At 43.6% G+C, this 25,763-nt stretch overlaps 1 protein-coding gene across 1 annotated transcript in view; it reads right to left on the bottom strand.

Moving 5' to 3' along the window:
* The window catches only part of LOC139420803 (gamma-aminobutyric acid receptor subunit gamma-2-like), a 74,572-nt gene extending 54,317 nt beyond the window's left edge, over positions 1-20,255 (bottom strand). The window contains exons 1-3 of the mRNA XM_071171087.1: positions 19,775-20,255; positions 12,856-12,998; positions 8,948-9,015 (exon numbers count right to left, since the gene is read on the bottom strand). Of these exons, the coding sequence (XP_071027188.1) occupies positions 8,948-9,015; positions 12,856-12,998; positions 19,775-19,890 (327 nt within the window). The 5' untranslated portion in view covers positions 19,891-20,255. The remainder of the gene's footprint in view (positions 1-8,947; positions 9,016-12,855; positions 12,999-19,774) is intronic.
* Positions 20,256-25,763: the final 5,508 nt, after the last annotated feature.

Raw genomic sequence — 25,763 nt, 5'->3', positions numbered from 1 at the left:
TGTTTGAGTGAGAGAGAGAGAGATGAGATTGAGAGTGTGAGAGGAGAGAGAGAAAGGGGGAAAGCGAAAGAGAGCATATAGAGATGGGCAGAGAGGGGGTATCTTATTTGATTAATATTTGACAGTTTTATTTTTTTCATTATGTTTTATGGAATGGTAGAGCCCTGAGGTTCAAAAGTGATGTGCGGGTAGAGAAAAATCTGGGGACTTGTGTGTGTGTGTGAGAGGGCATAGAGGCATTACATTTTCTACAAAGCTTAGCCCAACAATAAAGCCCAAATCCACACCAAAGAGTCATAAACGAGATAAAAAGCAACTCTGTTACCCAGAACACACGTATGCCAATTCAATAGGCTATATAAAAAATATATAAATCAACAGACAGCCCAAAGCCAATGACATGGCTCTCATGCCTTTTCATTTGGGCCTTGCCAAGAGGGAGCTCAAATTTGCTCCCTTTCCCACCTCTGTCTCTCAACACAGTAGGGGGGTCCATCCCATTCCACCCCAGCCTGATCTATGTCTCAGAGCTAATGGTCTTTCACAGTCTAAAAAACAAGTATAATCAAACAGTCAGGATATCGAGGCCTACTGTACATGAAGCCTCATAAATCAATCCAGTCCATCCTGCATTGCTGATCCTGTACATCAGTATAACATTTACATCACATACTTTGTAGCATTTCTTTTTTTTAAGAATAAGCTACTTTATTTAGCAAATAAGCATTCTATACACAACAATTGTTGTTGTAAAATATACGTCAATATATAAATACGTGTTCATAAATAATACTCTACATTTGGAAGGAAAACATAGACTATATATACAAAAGTATGTGGACCCCTTTCAAATTCAGATATTTCATCCACACCCATTGCTGACAGGTGTATAACATCGAGCAGACAGCAATGCAATCTCCATCGACAAACATTGGCAGTAGACGATTCTGTGGTTCCAAATTTGTGGCAACCGTTTGGGGAAGACCCTTTCCTGTCTCAGCATGACAATGCACCCGTGAACAAAGCAAGGTCCATAGAGAAAGGGTTTGTCGAGATTGGTGTGGAAGAACTTGACTGGCCTGCAAAGAGCCCTGACCTCAAACTCATCGAACAACTTTGGGATGAATTGGAACGCCGACTGCGAGCCAGGCCTAATTGCCCAACATCAGTGCCCGACTTCACTAATGCTCTTGTGGCTGATTGGAAGCAAGTCCCTGCAGCAATGTGCCAACATCTATTGGAAAGCCTGCCCAGTAGAGTAGCGGCTGTTATAGCAGCAAATGGGGGACCAAAACCGTATTAATGCCCATGATTTTGGAAAGAGATGTTTGACAAACAAGTGTCCACATACTTTTGGTAATGTGGTGTATTATGCATAACCTCTACGTTACCTGTTCGGCTGACATGTTTCTTTCTTGAAAATATTTGTTTTAACCACTGATAGTTATTAGGTCGAATACTGTAGGCTGTCTGTCTCGTAAAGGGAAAACACACCGCTTCTGGTGCTGCTTGCTGGCTGTCAATCAAATGGCAAGGGGCTTGCCCAGATTCCGTATGACACTTAGGTTGGAAAAACGTCTGCCTACAGCTTAAAAAATATGTCCGTCTCATATCAAACAAGGGATTCCGTATCTAAGGTAAAACAGTAATTAAATGAATTTATTATTCATGTACTTGACCTATACATTGACACATTAAACCCAAAACTAGATGTATAACCTGGAAGCAGTCTTTATTGTCGCGGAAGATTTTAACCAAGAAAATTTAAAATAAATGTTTCCAAAGTATCACCAACTGTATCCTGCCCTTTGAGAGGAAACAATGTGCTGGACCATGTGTACGCAAACATGCGTGATGTGTACAAAGCCATCCCCCGCCCCCACTTTGGCCAATCAGGTCACGTCTCTCTGTTCCTATTCCCCGCCTACAAGCAGCAACTCAAGTATTAGTCACCAACACGAAGAATAGTGAGACGCTGGACGGAGAAGGCAGACCCAATGCTGCAGGACTGTTTTGAGAATACTAATTGTAAGATTCATCCACCCAGGACTCATCTATCAACATTGAGGATATACATACATAATAAGAATAAGAATATACAGTACATAATCAGTCACAGGCTTCATTAGGGAATGTGTTGATGATGTTGTAGTCGCAATAATCCGGACATACCTCAACCAAAAACCCTGGATGAACAGAGAAATCCGTACCATGCTGAGAGCCCGTAAGGAAGCATTCAATGTCAGCAGAACGAACCCTGATGACTCGCTGGCATGCAAAATGTACAAGGCAACCAGGTACGAGCTCAACAAATCCATTAGAGATGCAAAAAAACAATACAAACTCAAACTTTAATCAATGTCCGACAAGTCAGACTCACGACGCATGTGGCAAGGACTACAGGCTATCACGGATTACAAAGGCAAATCCAGCTGTGTGGTGCCCACCAAAGCTTCCCTCCCAGATACGTTTATCACATTCTATGCTCGCTTTGAGGCAGACAATATTGAGCAATCCAGGAAGACTCTCGTTGCTCTGGACAACAAGGTGCTTTCGCTCTCAAAATAGTAAATATTCACAAAGCCTCCAGCACAGATGGTATCCTTTGCTGCGTCTTCAAAGTGTGTGATGACCAGCTGGCGTCTTCTTGGACATCTTAAACCTGCCCCTGTCCCAGTGCCCAAGAAAACCAAGGTGACATGCCTAAATTACTATCGCCCCGTTGCACTTACCGCTGTCACCATAAAGTGTTTTGATAGGCTGGTCATGGCCCACATCAGGGCCAGCATGCCAGGCACACTGGACCCACTCCAACAGATCCATGGAAGATGCCATTTCCATTGCTATTCACACAGCCCTAACACATCTGGAGAAGACGAACACCTATGTGAGAATGCTGTTCAATGACTACAGTTTGGCATGTAACACTATTCTTCCGTCTAAGCTCCACACCAAGCTCTGACCCCTGGGTCTGGACACTGCAACTGGATCTTCCTGATGGGCAGACAACAGGCTGTGAGGATTGGCAACAACACCTCCTCCACACTAACTCTTAACACAGGGGCCCCCCAGGGGTGTGTCCTCAGCCCTCTGCTGTACTCCCTGTTCACCCATGACTGTGTGGCTTTGCACAAAGCTAACTCCATCATCAAGGTTGCTGACGACAACATGGTTGTAGGTCTGATAACCAATAACGACGAGTCAGCCTATAGGGGGGAGGTAAGTGAACTGGCTTTTGGTGCCAGGACAACAACCTCTCCTTCAACATCAGCTAAACAAAGGAGTTGATTGTTGACATCAGGAAGCAGAGGAGGGAACACGCCCCGATCCACATCAACGGGACTGCAGTAGAGAGAGTCAGCAGTTTTAAGTTCTTCTGCATCCACTTAACATGGACCAACAACACCACCACTTTTGTCAAGAGGGCAAAGGTGTGGAAAGTCATGTATACTGAGACTTTGTCAATTCTTTCAAAAATAATCTTAATTTAATATTGATTAATTATTGCAATAATGTAGCTGGTCGACCACACACTCCAAAGTGTGTGTTGCAGAGAGCTTAAACTTTACAGAGGAATCCGGGTTCTTATATAGCTGACACTAAGAATGCTTAGTCATGGCTGGTTCCACCCCTCCCATGCAGATCATGGGGCATCATATGCCACTTTGGGTTCATCTCGTGCTTATCTGCACATGGTGTTGTTTTAACCCCATCCGGTTTAGTTTCCCAAATACAAGAATGAATAGGAACAATGAGGGATTTTTCTACTCCTAGGCTATCGCAATCTCGGTTATACCCACCACATCTTGTCTATGGAATGCAGGCTGTAACTCAATTGTCAGCTCAAGCCCCCAGAGGCCCAACTCAGTCAGATAGACACAGGTGAGAGAGTACTCGTCGTAGCTATTCAATGCATTATAACAATCTTGTCATTTTTCTCTCATAGCGCAACAGCGCCTCTACTTCCTAAGACAGCTGAAGAAATTTGGCATGCCGCCCCTGGTCCTCTCCAAATACTACAGCTGCACCATGGAGAGCGTCCTGACCGGTTGCATCACAGTCTGGTATGGGTGGTGAAGATGGTCCTGTACATCACTGGGGCTGTGTTCTAACCCATTCAGGACATCTACTCGAAACAGTGTGTTGGGAAGTGCCCCAACATCAAAGACCCGACACACTCCAGCAATGAGCTCTTCACTCCCTTACCACTAATCAGACGATTGTCACGGTTTTCATATAGTGAAGGAGAGTCGGACCAAACTGCAGCATGTCGATTGCGATCCATGTTTATTTAAACAAACGTAAACACGACTAAACATGAACACTACAAAACAATAAACGAAACGAAAACCGAAAACAGCCTATACTTGTGTCAACTAACATCAACCAAGGACATCAAGACACTCAGGACAATCACCCACGACAAACTCAAAGAATATGGCTGCCTAAATATGGTTCCCAATCAGAGACAACGATAAACACCTGCCTCTGATTAAGAACCACTCCAGACAGCCATAGACTTTGCTAGATAACCCCACTAGCTACAATCCCAATACATACACACCAAAACCCCAGGACAAAACACACCACAATACAAAAAACCCGATGCCACACCCTGGCCTGACCCAATACATGAAGAAAAACACAAAATACTTAGACCAGGGCGTGACAGAACCCCCCCCCCCCTAAGGTGCGGACTCCCGAACGCACCTCAAAACAATAGGGAGGGTCCGGGTGGGCGTCTGTCCATGGTGGCGGCTCCGGCGCGGGACGTGGAACCCACTCAGTCAATGTCTTTCCCTCTCCTCGCGTCCCTGGATAGTCCACCCTCGCCGCCGACCATGGCCTAGTAGTCCTCACCCAGAAACCCACTGGACTGAAGAGCAGATCGGGACTGAAGGACAGCTCGGGACTGAGGGGAAGCTCGGGAGTGAGAGAAAGCTCGGGAGTGAGAGAAAGCTCGGGAGTGAGAGAAAGCTCGGGAGTGAGAGAAAGCTCAGGCAGGTAGGTAGATCTACCAGATCCTGGCTGACTGGCAGATCCTGGCTGACGGGCGGATCTGGCGGATCCTGGCCGACGGGCGGATCCTGGCCGACTGGCGGATCCTGGCCGACTGGCGGATCCTGGCCGACTGGCGGATCCTGGCCGACTGGCGGATCCTGGCCGACTGGCGGATCCTGGCCGACTGGCAGATCCTGGCCGACTGGCAGATCCTGGCCGACTGGCGGTTCTGGCAGATCCCGGCTGACTGGCGGATCTGGAAAAGTCTGGTTGACTGGGAGATCTGGAAGAGTCTGGTTGACTGCAGATCCGGAAGAGCCTGGTTGACTGGCAGATCCGGAAGGGTCTGGCTGACTGGCAGATCCGGAAGAGTCTGGCTGACTGGCGGATCCGGAAGAGTCTGGCTGACTGGCGGATCTGGAAGAGTCTGGCTGACTGGCGGATCCTGGCAGACTGAAAGATCTGGCTTCTCCATTCTGTCTGGCGGCTCTATGCTGACTGGCGGCTCTGGCTGCTCCATGTAGGCTGACAGCTCTGGCGGCTTCTTACAGACTGGCAGCTCTGGCGGCTCCGTGCAGAATGGCAGCTCCTTGCAGACTGACAGCTCCTTACAGACTGGCAGCTCCTTGCAGACTGGCAGCTCCTTGCAGACTGGCAGCTCCTTGCAGACTGGCAGCTCCGTGCAGACTGGCAGCTCCTTGCAGACTGGCAGCTCCGTGCAGACTGGCAGCTCATTGCAGACTGGCAGCTCGGGCTGCTTCATGCAGACTGACAGCTCAGGCTGCTCCATGCAGACTGACAGCTCAGGCTGCTCCATGCAGACTGACAGCTCTGGCTGCTCCATGCAGACTGACATCTCTGGCTGCTCCATGCAGACTGACAGCTCTGGCTGCTCCATGCAGACTGACAGCTCTGGCTGCTCCATGCAGACTGACAGCTCTGGCTGCTTCATGCAGACTGACAGCTCTGGCTGCTTCATGCAGGCTGGCAGCTCTGGCTGCTCCATGCAGGCTGGCAGCTCTGGCTGCGCTGAACAGGCGGGAGACTCCGGCAGCGCAGGAGAGGAGAAAGGCTCTGGCTTCTCCATGCAGGCTGGCAGCTCTGGCTGCTCTATGCAGGCTGGCAGCTCTGGCTGCGCTGAACAGGCGGGAGACTCCGGCAGCGCAGGAGAGGAGAAAGGCTCTGGCTGCGCTAAACAAGCGGGAGACTCCGGCAGCGCAGGAGACGAGAAAGGCTCTGGCTGCGCTAAACAGGCGAGGCGCACTGAAGGCCTGGTGCGTGGTGCTGGAACTGGTGGTACTGGATCGAGGACACGCACAGGAAGCCTGGTGCGGGGAGCTGCTTCCGGAGGACTGGAGTGTGGAGGTGGCACAGGATGGGCTAGACCGTGAAGGCGTACTGGAGATCTTGAGAGCAGTGTTGGCACAGGACGTGCAAGGCTAGGGATGTGCACAGGAGGCCTGGTGCGTGAGGCTGGCACCGACTTCACCAGCCGACTAACACGCACCTCAGGACGAGTATGGAGCGCTAACCCAGGTGCCATCAAATCCCCAACACGTTCCGTCGGGCGAATTCCATGCAAAAAGCACCAACACAGCAACTCCCTCGTTTCTCTCTCCTCCAATTTCCCCATTAACTCCTTCACAGTCTCTGTTTCGCTCACCTCCAACACCGGCTCTGGTTCTGGTCTCCTCCTTGGCTCCTCACGATAAACAAGGAGAGTTGGCTCAGGTCTGACTCCTGACTCTGCCACACTCTCCCTGAGCCCCCCCCCCCCCGCCGTGCTGCCTCCTCATATCTGCGCCTCTCAGCTTTCGCCACCTCCAGTTCTTCCTTGGGGCGGCGATATTCTCCAGGCTGAGCCCAGGGTCCTTTACCGTCCAGTTCTTCTTCCCATGTCCATTTCTCCAGGTGGTGCAGCCTCTCCCACTGCAGCTGCTGCTGCTCCTGTTGCTGCTGCCTCTGTTGCCTTTCCTGTGGCTCCTGCCTGTTAACACGCTGCTTGGTCCGTTGGTGGTTGGTGATTCTGTCACGGTTTTCATATAGTGAAGGAGAGTCGGACCAAACTGCAGCGTGTCGATTGCGATCCATGTTTATTTAAACAAACGTAAACACGACTAAACATGAACACTACAAAACAATAAACGAAACGAAAACTGAAAACAGCCTATACTTGTGTCAACTAACATCAACCAAGGACATCAAGACACTCAGGACAATCACCCACGACAAACTCAAAGAATATGGCTGCCTAAATATGGTTCCCAATCAGAGACAACGATAAACACCTGCCTCTGATTGAGAACCACTCCAGACAGCCATAGACTTTGCTAGATAACCCCACTAGCTACAATCCCAATACATACACACCAAAACCCCAGGACAAAACACACCACAATACAAAAAACCCGATGCCACACCCTGGCCTGACCCAATACATGAAGAAAAACACAAAATACTTAGACCAGGGCGTGACAACGATATTGGAGCATGAGGTCTGATACCAACAGGCTGAGAGACAGTTTCTATCTACAAGCCATCAGACTGCTAAACACTTGAACTGGACTGACCACCTGCACCTTAGCACACATGCACACACATGCACTCACATGCACTCACATGCACTCACTCACGCACACACCCACACACACATACTGTATATACAGTACATGCATGTTACACACACATCACAACTACTGCCACCAGACTCTTATTTACCATTACTAATACTGTAGAATTTAAACCTTTTTCATCCAATCCCCCCTTCCCTGACACGTGTAAATATTGGACTATAAATGTTGTCTTCCAGTAATTATACTTGTGCTAAAATGTCTATTCTATTCTACTAGCCATTTACTTTGTTGATATTCTTATTTTATCATTTATTATTGTTGTTGCATTGTCGAGAAGGAACCTGGAAGAAAGCATTCATATGACAACAAAAGCATTGAAACTATCTTAGTACAGGACATTCCAACTGACGACCCACCCAAGCAGGCCTTGCTCCAAACAGACGATCCTAAGAGCTCTGGCAGAGTGAGTAGTCCTAGTGCATACCATACTATTCACCATTATGTTCATGCTTTGAGACACCCCTGCATCATCAGTCGACTCATAATCCTCTTCTCTTTAGAAAAGCTTGCATCCTCACCACAATTTCCTCAACAAAAGCCATGTGATTTAATGTGAACGCACCTACAGCACTGATTAAATCTAAATGTAAAGTAATCAATGTGGTCTTCACACATGCATGTGCATGCACACACATAGGCACGCTCACATGCAGACAAACACACAACGCACACATACACAGCCTCAAGGTGATTAACAGGAGATCAAGACATTGACTGTCTCTTAACCCTGTGATGAGAGTAAAAGAGCCACACTTGTGTTAAGACTTTCTGTGGCTTGGTGCTCGCCGATGATGGAGATGAGCGATGGTTGTGCTGAATTACAATGAAATATGATCCTCAGCAGGGATTTCAGTTAGAGTACAGGCTCTTCAAGCCATACCCATCCTGCCCTATTTTTACAGCCCAGCTTAATGCCTGTACTCCGTCTACAAATAGCAACAAATAGCTTATTCCGTCAAGTTTGTATGGGCCTACTCCATTTAATTCTATATGTTTAATCCGACAACCAGAACCAAGGAAATGCAACAAAAGCCATGATATTACCTTGAGCAGGAATGAGGACATATTATCTCAAGTTTGATGTATGCTACACCTCATGTCATGACATGAAAGCAACACACGCACAACACAATTATGTCATTCATTACATAACGCAATTCATCAACATTACAACTTCAAATGTACCCATGACACCAAATGTATGGAACAAGTGCAATGATGAGACGATAAACAAAAACAATTCACCAGCTACCGAGATAAAATATTACTGTAGCATCAGAGTGCAATTTGAGAGAGAGGATGAGTATACTCACCATATTGATAGCATTTACTGGGCCGATACTGTTCACAAACATGTCCGTGTGGATCACGGTTGGTTTGACTGAAAGAAGAAAAAACAAGTGTAATGATGCACATTCGATGAACGATACGGGTATTCTGTGTTTAGGTGTTGTTGATGTCTATCTTACGTCAAGGCTAAATAGCTTGTGGTGCTGTAGCAGTTAGTGTGTATGAGTGTGGTATGGTATGGTGTTAGCTGCCCATGGTGCTGAAAATAAACTTTAGCATATCCTGAACTGAATGCTCTCTCTCTCTCTCTCATACACTGCTCAAAAAAATAAAGGGAACACTTAAACAACACAATGTAACTCCAATTCAATCACACTTCTGTGAAGTCAAACTTTCCACTTAGGAAGCAACACTGATTGACAATACATTTCACATGCTGTTGTGCAAATGGAATAGACAACAGGTGGAAATTATAGGCAATTAGCAAGACACCCCCAATAAAGGAGTGGTTCTGCAGGTGGTGACCACAGACCACTTCTCAGTTCCTATGCTTCTGGGCTGATGTTTTGGTCACTTTTGAATGCTGGCGGTGCTTTCACTCTAGTGGTAGCATGAGACGGAGTCTACAACCCACACAAGTGGCTCAGATAGTGCAGCTCATCCAGGATGGCGCATCAATGCGAGCTGTGGCAAGAAGGTTTGCTGTGTCTGTCAGCGTAGTGTCCAGAGCATGGAGGTGCTACCAGGAGACAGGCCAGTACATCAGGAGACGTGGAGGAGGCCGTAGGAGGGCAACAACCCAGCAGCAGGACCGCTACCTCCACCTTTGTGCAAGGAGGAGCAGGAGGAGCACTGCCAGAGCCCTGCAAAATGACCTCCAGCAGGCCACAAATGTGCATGTGTCTGCTCAAACAGACAGAAACAGACTCCATGAGGGTGGTATGAGGGCCCGACGTCCACAGGTGGGTTTGTGCTTACAGCCCAACACCGTGCAGGACGTTTGGCATTTGCCAGAGAACACCAAGATTGGCAAATTCGCCACTGGCGCCCTGTCCTCTTCACAGGTTCACACTGAGAACGTGACAGACGTGACAGAGTCTGGAGACGCCGTGGAGAACGTTCTGCTGCCTGCAACATCCTCCAGCATGACCGGTTTGGCGGTGGGTCAGTCATGGTGTGTTGTGGCATTTCTTTGGGGGGCCGCACAGCCCTCCATGTGCTCGCCAGAGTTAGCCTGACTGACATTAGGTACCGAGATGAGATCCTCAGACCCCTTGTGAGACCATATGCTGGTGCGGTTGGCCCTGGGTTCCTCCTAATGCAAGACAATGCTAGACCTCATGTGACTGGAGTGTGTCAGCAGTTCCTGCAAGAGGAAGGCATTGATGCTATGGACCGCCCGTTCCCCAGACCTGAATCCAATTGAGCACATCTGGGACATCATGTCTCGCTCCATCCACCAACGCCACGTTGCACCACAGACTGTCCAGGAGTCGGCGGATGCTTTAGTCCAGGTCTGGGAGGAGATCCCTCAGGAGACCATCTGCCACCTCATCAGGAGCATGCGTTGTAGGGAGGTCATACAGGCAAGTGGAGGCCACACACACTACTAAGCCTCATTTTGACTTGTTTTAAGGACATTACATCAAAGTTGGATCAGCCTGTAGTGTGGTTTTCCACTTTAATTTTGTGTGACTCCAAATCCAGACCTCCATGGGTTGATAAATTTGATTTCCATTGATAATTTTTGTGTGATTTTGGTGTCAGCACGTTCAACTATGTAAAGAAAAAAGTATTTAATAAGAATATTTCATTCATTCAGATCTAGGATGTGTTATTTTAGTGTTCCCTTTATTTTTTTGAGCAGTGTATATATATATAGAGAGAGAGAGAGTCTTTGAAAATCACTCAAAATATGGTGGCACACTAAATTAAATAAAGACATTCCCCACCACTTTTGAGAAGGATAACATTAATGTGGTTATATAAACAAACCTCTACTTCTACATCCTGGGAATACTCATCAAAGGTGCAATGACGTGTAAAGGCTGAAGCAAAACAATAAATGAAGCAAACTATCCATTTGGATGTCCGATTTCATTTCACTCCAGGACGGCTCCATATTATATCTTGTTTATACCTGCCCTCTATGAACCACACCATTTATTTTCACCCATAACGACAATCCAGCCTGTGCCCTTGTGATATCATAAATCGAGGAAAGGAAAAATGTCTTCCCCCGTCCACCTCTCTTGTTTGCTCTATTGCTATACATAGACTGCAGCAGTATTAAAATTGAATGAGCTGCAAAATGGACTTCAAAAGAACTGTGGCACAATCTGCAATGAATCCAAATCCCAGTTTTCAGTGCTTGGAGGAGAAAAAGCGTTGTTTGTTGTTAGCTAATTATAACCCACTGTATCTGTGCAGTACTTAAAGGGATACTTTGGGATTTTGGCAATGAAGCCCTTTATCTACTTCCCCAGAGTCAGATGAACTGGTGGAGACCATTTTTATGTCTCCGTGTGCAGTTTGAAGGAAGTTGCTGACTAGCGCTAGAGAAATTACAAACTAGCGTTAGCACAATGACTGGAAGTCTATGGGTACGTGCTAGCATTCCAACTGCCTCTGATCTGGCGGACACACTAAACACACAGGCTTTGTTGTACATTTTCCCCTGGCTATCCGTAAATAAAACAAAATTGTGCCGTCTGGTTTGCTTAACATAAGGAATTTGAAATTATTTATACTTTTACTTTTGATACGGGTATTATTTTAAATCAAATAATTTTTTACTTTTACTCAAGTTGTATTTTAATGGTGACTTTCACTTTTACTTGAGTCATTTTCTATTAAGGTATCTTTACTTTTACTCAAGTATGAAAATTGGTTACTTTTTCCACCACTGTATCTGTGTAACTCTGACAGTATGGGAGAACATGACAGGGTGCAAAATCAGATCATGTTTGATGGTAAGATGGTGGCGGCTGCCTCAGTACACTCTTAGGGGGGAAAAAGTGCTATCTAGAACCTTTAAGGGCACCCTTTGAATAACCCTTTATGGTTCCAGGTAAAACACTTTTGGGATCCATGTAGAACCCTTTCTACAGAGGTTTCTACATGGAACCCAAAAAGGTTATAACTTGAACTAAAAAGGGTTCTACATGGAACCAAAAAGGTTTCTTCTATGGGGACAGCCGAAGAAACCTTTTAGAACCCTTTTTTTCTAAGAGTGTAGATATACTGCAGCTACAGATGTAGGATCTTAATTTGATCACTCTGTTGTTGCTGAGAATGTTCCTGCACCACAGGAAATGCAGATGAGCTTAATGATATACACAAATTCACTGAACACCTGCACTAACGCACGGTTACATTAACATTATTGTACTTTTCTTGTAGCCTAATTTTGGTCAGCTAGTAGCCTAACCACTGATCATGCAACATTATGGACTAAACATTCAAATCCTGTCGCTGCAGAATAATTTTCCTGCGACGATACGGGTCAAATTAAGATCTTACACCCGTATATATGCATTCTCTGTCTGAACATGGGAGCTGAGCCCAGCTGCCAGTCAAAGTGAAGGGAGAGAAAGCTACTTCACTGGCTCTATACTTGGCCCACAGCAGTGCAGTGACGGACAATGCTAATAGGCCCATGATGCATTACCAGCCCGTCCAGGTTTCACAGCTGACGCTGCCTCTGCATAACAATGCTACATGACTCATACTGTGGTGGGCCTATGGTCTGTAGTCTGAATAGGCTCATTGAAATGAGAGGGCTGTCTTTGACGATGCTATCAGTGATGATGGTGTCTGTTCTTCCCTCATAACTTGTGTTGACGATGTTGATGAGAATGGAGATTGGTAACGGGGAGGGCGGCCTTAGCAGCAGCAGCAGCCAATCAATGTGCGTTGATATGACACCTACCTCCTATATCTGGTCGCAGTTTGTTATCGTAGCCATCTAGTAGGCTGTTTAGGATGTTGGTGACATCGCTCTCGTACACTTTGGGAGTCAACACCCAAGTTTTGTTTGTCACTTCATCATCGTCGTTTTCAGTCTGGATGGAGCTGAGGAGAGAAAATGGGAACAGAGGAAATATGAATAAATTATTTTTCCACCAGCACTATAAGCAGCGAGGTCAAATGAAAAGAGGGAAAATCCGCAACTTTCCACAACATCAGCACAGCAAAGACCACGACATCACGCTAGGCTAAGCTTGCTATGCGTTTAGGCTCCGTTCTTACAAATGTGCACTTCCCTCTGGTTGAAATCAAAGGACAAGGCAGAAACGGGATAAAAGGGCAGAACTCCTGCTGATTGCCACTGATCTCTATGTGTTGCCCTACATGAACGTCCTCACAAACTGACACCAGTCCCACAGCGCAGCTGGAACTGAGGATGACGGCAATGAATAGTGCCATAGTCCCCAAAAACACAGCTGTGAGAAAAAACTGGACGAGAGAACATTCTGTTACCAAAACCCTTTCATAAAACATTGAATAAATGCAAGATACAAACATTTGATCTGTTGTTCCATTTCTGAGATTTTGTAAAGACAACCAAGAGTGCCCGTAGTCCCCAAAAACCCAGTTTGGGGAGAGATAATTCCGTTATCAAAACCCTTCCAGAACCCTGAAGAAATGCAAGGTACAGACAGTGTTCCATTTGCGAGATTTTGTAAAACAATTATTTGGTTTTCTGCACTCTTTTCAGTGCTCAGGCAGAAGGGTCAGTCTTGTGACTTGGCTCACATCTGTAAAACGTCTCAATGCATTAAGATGTCTCAACAATCCTCATAAATGTTTGCTTCACTCAGCCACAAGAGTCAGCTAACTGAATTGCATGCAGAATAAAAAGGTGTTTTGCAATGGGTCTGGGAAACTGAGGCTGGAGACATGCATTGGCTAATAATGGTGCATTGGAGTACACCACAGATGAGCTTGATCTAGAAGTGCTAACGGCAACAAACTGCCATGAAGTGTGTGATCAGCCTAACAAACACAGATTGTGGGTTCTGGGAGGTTGTTACTGCCAATGGCACAATACGATGGAATATGAAGGATATAGATTGTATCAAAACTCACAGCTCCAGAGCTCACCCCAACTCAGTAACCATGGAATCTGAGGGATATATAATAAAACAACCTTGAGAACAGCCAGCCACCGGAAGCCCTTTGAGCAGAGAGGCTTTTGAGCTTGGAAAAAATGTTTCCATGGTGCAAAAACAAAAGACACACATCACATATCTCTCTAATGGCTTTTTCATGCACTTAGGTATGGTGCAGGATATCGTGTTTTGTCTACCAGTCTTCCTCAGGCAGCGTTAAGTGCTCAATATTCCTATATGGCGTCACCACCCTCACATTAAAACTTCATAGATGGATTCAGGACGGCTTGGATCTATCTTGGACACTGTAAATGGATCTGATTCAAATCATAGAATTAGAATGTACGTTGAAATAGAATGAACATTTTAGATCTGTGGGTTTTAATCTGCTACAGAGTTGAGCCAATGGCGTTCAGGTGCTGTGGCTCGGTTTTAACAGAACTCTGTGCTGTCAATGGAAATCCTCCAGAAGTGGCTGGGTGAAAGAGAAATCTGTGCATGTACCTCAGACAGATTTGAAGTATCAGTGGTTCATTTGGTAAAGGGAGGCCCATCAATATGTCCAAGCTAGAGTGTGATGCTGGAGTGCACTGGAGTGCACTAATGTTATTGTAGCTACCTTTATTGAGAAGGGCCTAGCTAACCACAAGAGGGCTGTTTCCTATTGTATACTCAAATGTTTAAATTGTCCTTTACGGTGGTTGCATCATGTGAAAACTGCTATCAGATGAAAAGAGAACTCAAATGTCAGCATGTGAAACGCGGTCTTCGTGAAACCATTTAGGATGTATTTGAAAATGCAGGTTACTTGAGTACTGTTAAATATGCTGCCTGATTAATCAGAAGTTTATCAGAACCAATAATTAATCAAATACCAATATACATTTAAGACACCCAAATCAGTGACTAAACCATCATTTCAAATGTCACAAAAAAGGCGGTAGTAATTTCGATGTATACTTAAAATGGTCTCTTGAGCATAATATTATCATGTTGAAAAATCCCTGCTTCCCTGTTGACAATATGTCACATTTCCGTAAGCTATCATTTCCCTGTGTTTGTGACTGTGGCTAATGCTGGCACGGCCCTCCGAACTCTCTTCCCATGCAGCCAACCACACACAAGACACTAGGCAATCACCAGTCACCATTCTTACAATCATTACACCTAATGAAGACTCATTATGCTAGCTAGCACAATCTTAATGAAATACAATAACACAAACTGCCTTAATGGAGGTCCTCATACCACTTTGGGTGTTATTGCTATAGTGAAGGTACTAGGATATCCCTGGTGGAACAAGGTGAAAATGTCTATGTTTGTTCATTTCATGGAGAGTGAGATTGCAGTTTAGCAGAGATTTTGTAAAATGGCTTCCCTCCCGGTGCCCTGTCCTGAGGACACAGAGCTATTAGTGACAGATCAACTGACCTGTGGTGGCCTGCCCTGATTAGCTCACCTCTTGCAGCAGCAATATTCGTGGACTCAGATGATCCTAACTAAATGGAATCAGACAGATTAGAAACATGAGGATTCCCCCCCCCCCCCAAAAAGAAGAGATGTTCTCAATTAGACTAACCTGGACAAATAAAGGTTAAATAACTAAATAAACAATGATGAAATAAAACCTAGGGCAGATTAGGCCAATTTGAGAGGCACAGGATGCTTGGTTTCATTTGTATAAACAGTTCAGATAAGGAAAAGGACCAGAAGGCCTATACACAGGTTTGTGAGGGAACTGACGAAGAGGAGTAGTAGGAAGGATCGGAGGACTAATGCGCACCGTGGTAAGTGTGCATAGCTTTTAATTAAGTACTAGAACACTGAACAAAACAATAAATAACAAACGAACAGTCCCGTAAGGTGAATGACAAAAACACTAAACAGGAAATAATCACGCACAACTCAGGCTACCTAAGTATGGTTCTCAATCAGATTGATCTGATTGAGAACCATACCAGGCCAAACACAGAAATACCAAATTATATAGACATAGACTGCCCACCCCAACTCACGCCCTGACCAGACTAAAACAAAGACAAAACAAAGGAACTAAGGTCAGAACGTGACAACTAGCTAGCAGAAGATGGCAAATCCAAGACAAAATCCAATAACACACTGAAGCTCAGTCCCTCCAGGATTTCTCTGGGATTTTTTGTGATATTTGCAGGCAAAAATGTTTTTGCTGCAGCAATTCTGACATTTTTGCATGGAAATATGCAATGGTTTTGTCCAATTTGTCGCAAAAAATGCGTTGATGAAGGAAAACGTTTGTTGACGAGTCGCTTGATTGAACCATGTTCTGCTGTAAATGTGCGGCGATTGGTTGAAATTGCAAGCCTTATTTTTGTACTGCGGTGATGGGTCAGTTTTCTGCGATAATATTGTGACTAACGGATTTTTTTAAGCGGAAATAGTAAGGTGACGGGTAGAATGTGCAAGCCCTCCCATAACATGCAGGGAATTCTGAAACAAAACAAAAGTGATAGCAGAATCCTGGAAGGCCTGAAAGCTGATAGGTTAAAACAGAACAGTTCAATTGAAAGATGGGACTACGTAGACCTACTGTAATTCCCTACACATTAAGTGTCATGCAGGTGGGAATTTAAGGAAGTAGGTTATATAAATGCTTTTTCACAGTATCATCTTCAGTTTACCCACTACAGTAGGCTTATGCCCTGTGCCCTTTGAAAATAAACTTGCTTTTTAGGATTAAGAATAGGCCCAGCGGCCCATATTCAGCGTCTTTCAGGATAATTGTAAAACGCTACCCGCAGGCTAACACAGCAGTGACCATCCTGAGATACCTCACAGTCAGCGGTATCTTATGCACCAGGAAAATGAAGTGTCTAATGTAAAAGTATGTATAAATCCCTATGGTCCTACTTCAGGATTATTGTAATACCGACTGGAAGGTCCTGGCTACATGTGTTATCAGTTCAACACTGAGACCCAAATCACAGTCGTATCCCAGAATCTAGAATTGTCCTCACATTTCCCCCATGGGTATCTGAGAGAACAAACTCTGAGTCATGGCGGAGAAGTAGAGTCCCCTATACATTACATGACATTACATTACCTATATATTACATTACATTACCTATACATTACATTACATTACCTATATATGACATTACATTCTTCACATATAAATGCTTTCAACCAGGGAGAGAGAAGCTTCATCTCTTCATATTTTGTGAACAATTGTAAAAATGTGATCCCAAAATAAGGCAGACATAGCCAAACCTACAGGCCTTTCTATCTCCAATTCCTTCAATCAAAGAAAACAGAAAGAGCCAGCCACTTCATTGAAGTTTTGCCCTGTAGAGACATGAGACACCTGTAGGTCATTGTAACATAGACCTTCTGAGGGATCACACTATAGATGCAGTTTGTCTGCAATATAAGTTGTGTAATAGCAACAGATGCTATGATCAGGGCCAGTTTAACCCAATGGGCAACATGGGCTCCAACCCAGGGCATTGCTTCTGGCATGCCCATACAGTGACTTACTTGACTTAAGCCCTTGGTTCCTATAAACCCGTTGACAAATGTCCTCCATATGCCATACTGTAGTTGTGTATTGTTGTCATCTTTAACAAAAGGCTATTCAACCTGTCCGACATACATCCAACATTGTTGACTATGTCAAGTGAGATGAAAGAGAGTATACAGCGAGAGGACACATTGAGAGGAGCAAATTAACAATAGACATTTTGACAGTAGCGCCATGCTGAGTTTTGCTGTACTGGAGCTCTGACTTGACCATCTAGTTAGTACATGGTGTGGGTACAGTGTGATTGCCTGAAATGGTTGCATAATGTATCAAACACGACACATTTATTTGATAAGGCACACCAATGTGATACAGCTTAATACACCTATTGTTTTCTATGCCTCTGTCCTAGGGCCCACCTTAATCCAGCACTGTCAGGGCATGGCTTAATAATCATATTGTGATAATCCACTCAACACAGATTACCTGACCTGTGATGATCTATTGACCTTTTGAAATCAGAGACATCACAACACAAAATGCCTGGGTGGGGTGGGGTCCAAGGGAGGGCCACTAGGCTACAGGTAGTCTCTCATTGTGACACTACTTCGTGCTGGCAAGGCCTTGGCACTTCCTGGGTTTACAGATACTTCCTGGGGATTACATCAGAGGGCATGTGTTTCCCCTGGGTGCCGATGCTACCAACAGTGAACTATGGGTGGTCGTGGAGCATGGCCCAGTATACTGTAAACCAAATAGTTGGAGTGTTTTTTATTGTTATGAGTATCTTATTGTATGAGTATCTTATTGTTATGAATATCTTATTGTTACTAACAGTGGTTTCATAGGTTATACTCAGTATTGAAATTCAAATAGCTAGTAAGGAAATTGTAGTAACAACTATACCCTTCAAATAAATGTGTCAAAATAAAATCCCTATCCCTTTTGTAGGGACAGGCCAAACCGTATGTTGTACCTAGCCTTGACAGCCAATAAGGTGTTGCTCTTTCACAGGTGTCTATGTATCATGTAAGTATTCCTCCTAGAATTGACTAACTAGAATGCATCTTTACAGTGTCTTTCTTTGATAAACATGAGCCGCAATCAAGGTGTTCATTACATGTCACGCATCTAATTAACATGCTCATGTGATCTGTGATATGACATAACCAAAGTACCCAGATGCATATACAGATCCTACTGTACATTTCAGAACTCTTAACCACAGAATCCTTTTAAATTAGGGTTGAATCACGTTAATAAAGGCCGAAATATGTGTGAATACAATTGCGAAACACAGTGCAGACATTTTAATCTGGGCCAGAGAGCTCCATGGTCACATTTTCCACGATGGTGATTGAATGAACACTGATCTATCACCCTCCATTTCTCACCCTCAAGGAGCACACAAGACAGAAGCGATGTGAGCCCTTAAACCATCTGCTTCCTTCTCAAGTGTTCATATTCTCTTGGTGCAAATGGCTGCCTTTTCGTGACAAGTCAACTGAGCATTTTCTTTCCACAGATTCAGGAGTTGGCAGTGAATCAGTATAATATTCTCAAACGTTAAGACATCAGGGTGTTCGTAGTCACAGTCCATCACCTTAAAAACATGCTGGGAATGGTGATGCTTTGGATCTTGGAACAGAAGGAACTTACATCAATAGACTATGCCTTCACCAGGTCTTCACATGTGCAATTAGGGTATACAGTACATGCAAAAAAGTAGCTTACATTTGCAATGGTTCAATATATAGATATGATATGCTATTTTATACATATTTGTTCATGGCAATGGCTTTAAATATTATTCAGATCTGAATAGCATTGCCCAGTAGCCCACAGAACCGTGATTATATTCCTTCTACAGCGAATACACCCGTGGAAATAATGGACATCCTGCAGATCCTCCCCAAAAACGGCTCTATTGGAATCACGTTAAACATTACAGTGAACTCGTATGGCGGGGCCAACACTACCTAACCAACCTGTTAACATATCATTACAATGTGTGAAAACAATGGTTGACACGTAGCCTAACTAAACGAGTTCGGGTTCTGTAACAAGCCCATATATTAAGCGACAGTGTATGATCGTGTCTGAGAGAAAGCATAAGACGAAGATTCGAGAAAACATAACATATTGAAATAACTGGGCTGGGCTCTCATTCTAGGAAGCAAAAAAAAACATTCGCCCGGCCATACATGTATCTGGTGTCTGCATTTTAATAAAAGCCTTACCTTGTAGGAAGATGAGCGAATAAAAACACCCAGAGAAATAGCTTCACAGGGAAAGAAGCATTCGCCATCGCTGTCGAGCATTTAGATGCTACATTTGTAGGAGCCATTATCACCATCTTCTTTTCCTCTTTATTGCAGATGGACGGGTCCCCTTATTTACTGTCTATCCTCACGGTGATACATTACGCGAATAGCATAAGCGGCTCGCGTTAGCATTCGGTTTGGGAAAATGTAGACCTGCTGCAGTGTTGAGGAAAACGGTCACAAAACTGATTGAATCGAAGCAAGCTTGACCGATCATACGAAATAATAGTAAAAACTACATAAATACAACGGTTCCGGAATAGCCTAATATCCCAAATCTGAGAAATATATTGGATCGTCAGTCTGAATGCAGATTAACTCTGGGGTCAAAGAGGAACGGATGCACGTTGCTGCAGCACAGATCAACACATGCGTGGTTTCATCGCGCGGAAGCAGATATGTGGAGAGATGAACATAAACCTTAGCTTGCTACTATCCTTAAAATATGCACCCTAAATCGTTTTGGTTGCTATTTTGCTAGACTAGAAATGCCGCATAAAATAAAATAAAATGTTGCAACTCTCTCTCGCATAAAATGTTGAGAGAGAGTTGGTTTGGCAGGTTTGAGCGTCCGACAGACGTGTATTCAATTGGGTGCTACTAAATAGATCCAGCAAACAGCTGATATGGCGGTAAGAAGTATGCTATAGCTAAATCTTTCACATAGTAAACAATGGTAACAATTTGTTTTTCACTGAGCTGAAATGTAATCTAGGCTATAGCCTACGCGACTAGTTGCCACCATGTACAGATCCCCTACAATTTTGCTTTCAGCACCCCGGACAGCTCCCCCCCAGGTTTCCGCTTGCGATTGCAAACCTATTATCAAGAATTACGTTACGATGGTTGTGAAATGAAGATTTTATTTTATTTTATTAATCTTCAAAATGGAAGCTAGACTATGACATTGTTTTTTTGCAAATGGGTATATTTCCATAGGTAAGAAAATGTATGACACGTTTTAGTTGTCAAGGTGCTTGATACAGGTTACACATTTAGAAAAAAAGGTGCTATGTAGAACCTAAAAGTGTTCTTCGGCTGTCCCTTAATGAGAACCCTCTTGAATAACCCTTGTTGGTTCCTAGTAGAACCCTTTTGGTTCCAAGTAGAACCCTTTTGGAGTCCATGTTCTACATTGAACCCAAAATGGTTCTTATTAGAACCAAAAAGGGTTTTACCTGGAACCAAAAAGGGTTTTCCTATGGGAACAGCCGAATAACCTTTTTGGAACCCTTTTTTCTAATAGTGTATTTGGTCTTGGAGGTTTGTAGCTCAGTGCTATTTTAACAGCTGTCTTGTTAGCTGTAATGTATGAACACTGTGGTGTTCACTGGTCTCTTTTAGAGTCTCCAAATGTGTTTAACACAGGGATTAATGTTCTTATTCTTATTTGCTGTAATTCATTCTGAGGTCACCTTGGGTAATTTACTATAACATAAAATCAGATAATATCATTTGTCTGACAAATTATCTGATGGGAGACAGTTATACCTAAATGGTCAGTCCCCATTTACTCTCACCTGGGGGAAGATCCCCCCCCCCCCCCCCAAAAAAAAAAACAAAAAAAAAAAAACAAATGTGTTTGAGAAGTGTCTGCAAGTTTGTGATGTCATCAAAGGCATCACATGTGCTTAGCAGTCCTTTGAGGGTTGCCACTTTGGCTCTGATCTATAGCAGCATTGTGCTCTCTGGAAGAATATGTACAGTACACTATATGCATAAATTAATTTGTGGAACATTGGCACATCTAAGCAACATATGCAGTAGCATAGATTTCTAGAATGTATTCCATGGGAAATTGCTTCAATTAAAGTACAAGGTATGTATTTAAATCAACCAAATGTATAGCCTACACCATGAGACAACACATGACATTTGACCCTGATGTCATGTGCTGTCCTAGGGTTTGTCTTATGTTTTCCCTTCACAAATCAAATATGTTTGCCCAGCACTAACATGCTCAGTGTTTCCAAAGAAAAAAATATGCTGAATTGAAAACCAACATTGTCAGAAAATCTTTGTCACAAAAAAGATAATCTTTCTCATCTGAATTCAACAGGCACAGATGTATCCAGTAGTCTACATCTTTTAATGGGATGCTTGCCAAAATCCCTCTGAACACTTAGCCCACACGCATACACAACAACAGACACGCATCGCTAAGGGTCCTATGAGGATAGCAGTGATTAACTGTTTGCATGTATCAATTCCACATTGCATAGTAAATACTGTTTCATTCAGATACACATCAGGATCCAGTCTCCTTGCATCAACCCATATGCATATTAGCAATGACAAATCAGTGGTTAAAATTCATCCCATTGAATGGCTAGCCTTACCAGCTGCCTGTGTCATGCATAGATAGTGAGGTGCCTTGGTTTAATAAACAAAACCATGTACTCGTTTGTAACAATTGAAGCTTGGAGTGATATAATTATCTGTGGGAAATTTGAATGCTGGTTCACCAGGTCTACAATAATATCTTCAACAAGCACCTTTATTGAAAAGAAAGAGAGTATGCTGTCATATTTTTTATCGCCACATGAATGGTTTCAAACCCAATTTCTCAGCTGCGCCTGATGCTTAAGTTATCAGATTCACAAGCAATGTACTGCATGCGACATGTGGAAAAGCTAGACGTTTCAGTCTCCTCGCCACCCACATATCTACACTGATGAGGAACTACATTTAGAGTGATGATAACAAAAACCTCACATGCCCATGTTTATATAACCCAGCAAACGTGTGCTTTTTGCACTGACCTGGAAAATAATTGGGATTTAATTAAATACAGAATTTAGTCTCAGACAAGCCTCATGTTCCCCAGCAACTCCGGCCATATAACGCCACTGGATCTGTTTTGTTCCTAAACATTCCATTGTGTTTCTATTCGATGACTTAAAAAAAAAAGGGTGATTCTGAATTCTTTACATATCATAACCCCAGATAAATACAATTGAATGGTACCAGTACAATATAATTCTTCATTGTTCCATTTGTTTTTGGACAAAATACATAGTTACATCTGGAAAAAGAGGTCTTTGTAGATTATATGTGGTACAGTGAAAGAGCTCTGCGATGTGCAGAGGGGAGGTCTTGGTTTGATCTACAAGGGCAAAGAAGACAGAGGACAGCATTATTATTCATCTCCTACTGTCGTTGTTACTTTATATTCTTGCAATGACCCCTTTAGCCCGTAGCCAACACATGGTACATTGACATCCAATGGAGAGTGAAGAAGTCTATACTTAGCTTTGAACCTGTTTAGAATAAAACTTCTGTTGGAGGCTAATTATAATACATTTACAACTAGTGGGTGTAAAGTCCATAAGCATTTAATGTCACCTGGAACAACAGAACGAACCAGATAATACCGGTATGAGCCTGTGTATTTTTTTATGTTATTTCTTGAGGGGAGGCAGATTACACAACCTGAGTACACAGCCCAGGTTGAGGGCTTTATCAATCAGTTGTCTGCAGATTAATTCAACTCTTCTTGTTTAGTTCGGTGTTATATAAATGACACAGCTCTCCTGGTCCCCTCACATGGACAGACATGATGAACAAAGAGCTTTACAACAGCTTGGAATGATTGCTGGATTTACTTACAGATTCTAGGGCTTTATGTCAATTTTCTGTCAACTAATCTGTGTATCATACTGGTGGAGCACGAATTCCAATAGTTGGTCACATGCATTGTTTGCATTTTCATATATCAGAGGGATGAATTAATTATCTACATGGGCCCTATTTATACATGAATGTATAAATAGGAACATTTGTTTAATTTGAATAGTGGGGGAAACATCCTTTGTACAGATCACTGATAGACTTAATTCTTTATCAGCTTCAGTAGAATCAGCCACGGCATAACTCACTTCCACTGTGGTCTTTGTCTAAAAAGTATTAGTACAGTCTCAACCACTCCTTCCCATACCCAGCCTCCATGTTCTGAGGTCGTCAGAGCCCTCTCTAATTTGTCATCATTAAACGCAAGATAATAAGGCACCAGTATGCTAATGTGAGTCTGGCTGACTGCTCACATGGACCTAGTCTCTATAGTCTGTTGTTCATCTGAAAACATCCATAATAGCACGTACCCCAGGGACTGATGCATCAGCATCACACTCCCAGGCAGGCCACCATGTCATTGGTACTGTCATGGACACTGCTAATCCCCAAAGATGGTACAGATATATTGATTTGGTTGGATGTTGATTAGATGCTTATTTTCCAGCGGTCATTGCTGCTCATTTAGGGTAAAGTAACCTCATATGCACTTTGACAGCTACCTTTTATGTAGCACTGCACATGTGTATATGTGCATGAAAATCAATGCACACAACTGTAACTGTGTCCTTTCAATGAACACGCGTGATTGTAGTTACAGTGGTTTAAACAGGCCAACTGCAGTTGCTCAGTACACAATAACCATTGAAGATGGACCAAGATAGGATTTACCTCATAACACTGTCTGGGCACTCAGTCAATTCAAGCACAGGTTATTTTGGATTTTAAGATAGGCAGGTTGCATGGTGAAAGAGTTGGTTCAACGGTCACAGAAGGAGAGTGATTCAGGAAATGCTCCCTCCACACGCATTCATCTGTCCTGTCACGCATACACCTGTGCTGTACTGCCTCCCTGGATTCTCTCCCTGGGCTCCCTCCGAAGAGTGCCTCCCTGTACTCTCTCCCTAATACTCACCTGGATATGCACCTCAGCAACAACCACTTTACATTTCTGCCTCCTCTTAGCTACACCACCCCTTCACAGTCTATTGACTAGATTAACTGAAGGAATTGGTCAATTGTTGTGTTAGGTTGTTGTTCCTGTTCAATGTGCATCTTTGAACACCAGTCATAGCGTTAAGTGCATCACCAATATTTAAAATGTTTTTTTTTTCTTTCTTGTATCATGTATTTTTAAGGGCATTCTTTTAAAGGGATTCTTATGCATCTTTGATAGGCTGCCATTTTGGAGACTGTGCAGTTTGAATACATTGCGAAGATGCCACACAGGTTACACCACTAGCCTTTCAGGCGGATATACTTAGATCATTGTAATGAGGGTAATCGGTTCTGAATCATTTACTCTGTAGTTTGGTGGTTCCAAACTTCTTCCATTTAAGAACGATGGAGGCCACTGTGTTCTTGGGGACCTTCAATACTGCAGACATTTTAGGTAACCTTCCCCAGATCTCTGTCTCAACACAATCCTGTCTCGGAGCTCTACCGACAATTGCTTCGACCTCATGGCTTGGTTTTTGCTCCAACATGCACAGTCAACTGTGGGACCTTATATAGACAGGTGTTTGCCTTTCCAAATCATGTCTTATCTATTGAATTTACCACAGATGGACTCCAACTAAGTTATAGAAACATCTCAAGGATGATCAATGGAAACAGGATGTACCTGAGCTCAATTTCGAGTCTCATTGGAAAGGGTCTGTATATTTATGTAACTAAGGTATTTTTTGCATAAATGTCTAAAAACCAGTTTTCGTTTTGTCATTATGGGGTATTGTGTGTAGATTGGTGAGGGAAAAATGAATTCAAACCCTTTTAGAATAAGGCTGTAATAACAAAATGTGGGAAAAGTAAAGGGGTCTGAATTCTTTCCGAATGCACTGTATACACAACTACGTTTGTTCAAGTCAGAGCATTGTTTTAAAAAGTAGGGTAACGCCAGAATTACCATTGGTAAGAGAGGAGCAGACATATTTGTCTCCAGTGAGTGCTTTCTTATGTACATGGACTTATGGGGCCATTAGAGATACTAGACCATGCATTGTCTGTCAGACAGAGTTTACCTCAAAATCTTTGAGCAGTCAGGGTTATGAAAACTCATCTCTGAACATATCAACCGCCTTTAAAATTGCAGATCACGACATGTCAAATTTTTTAT

This window comes from Oncorhynchus clarkii, chromosome 12 (assembly GCF_045791955.1).
Source record: "Oncorhynchus clarkii lewisi isolate Uvic-CL-2024 chromosome 12, UVic_Ocla_1.0, whole genome shotgun sequence".
In the NCBI taxonomy this organism is placed as follows: Eukaryota; Metazoa; Chordata; class Actinopteri; order Salmoniformes; family Salmonidae; genus Oncorhynchus; species Oncorhynchus clarkii.
This window is presented reverse-complemented; position numbering and strand designations above follow the sequence as displayed.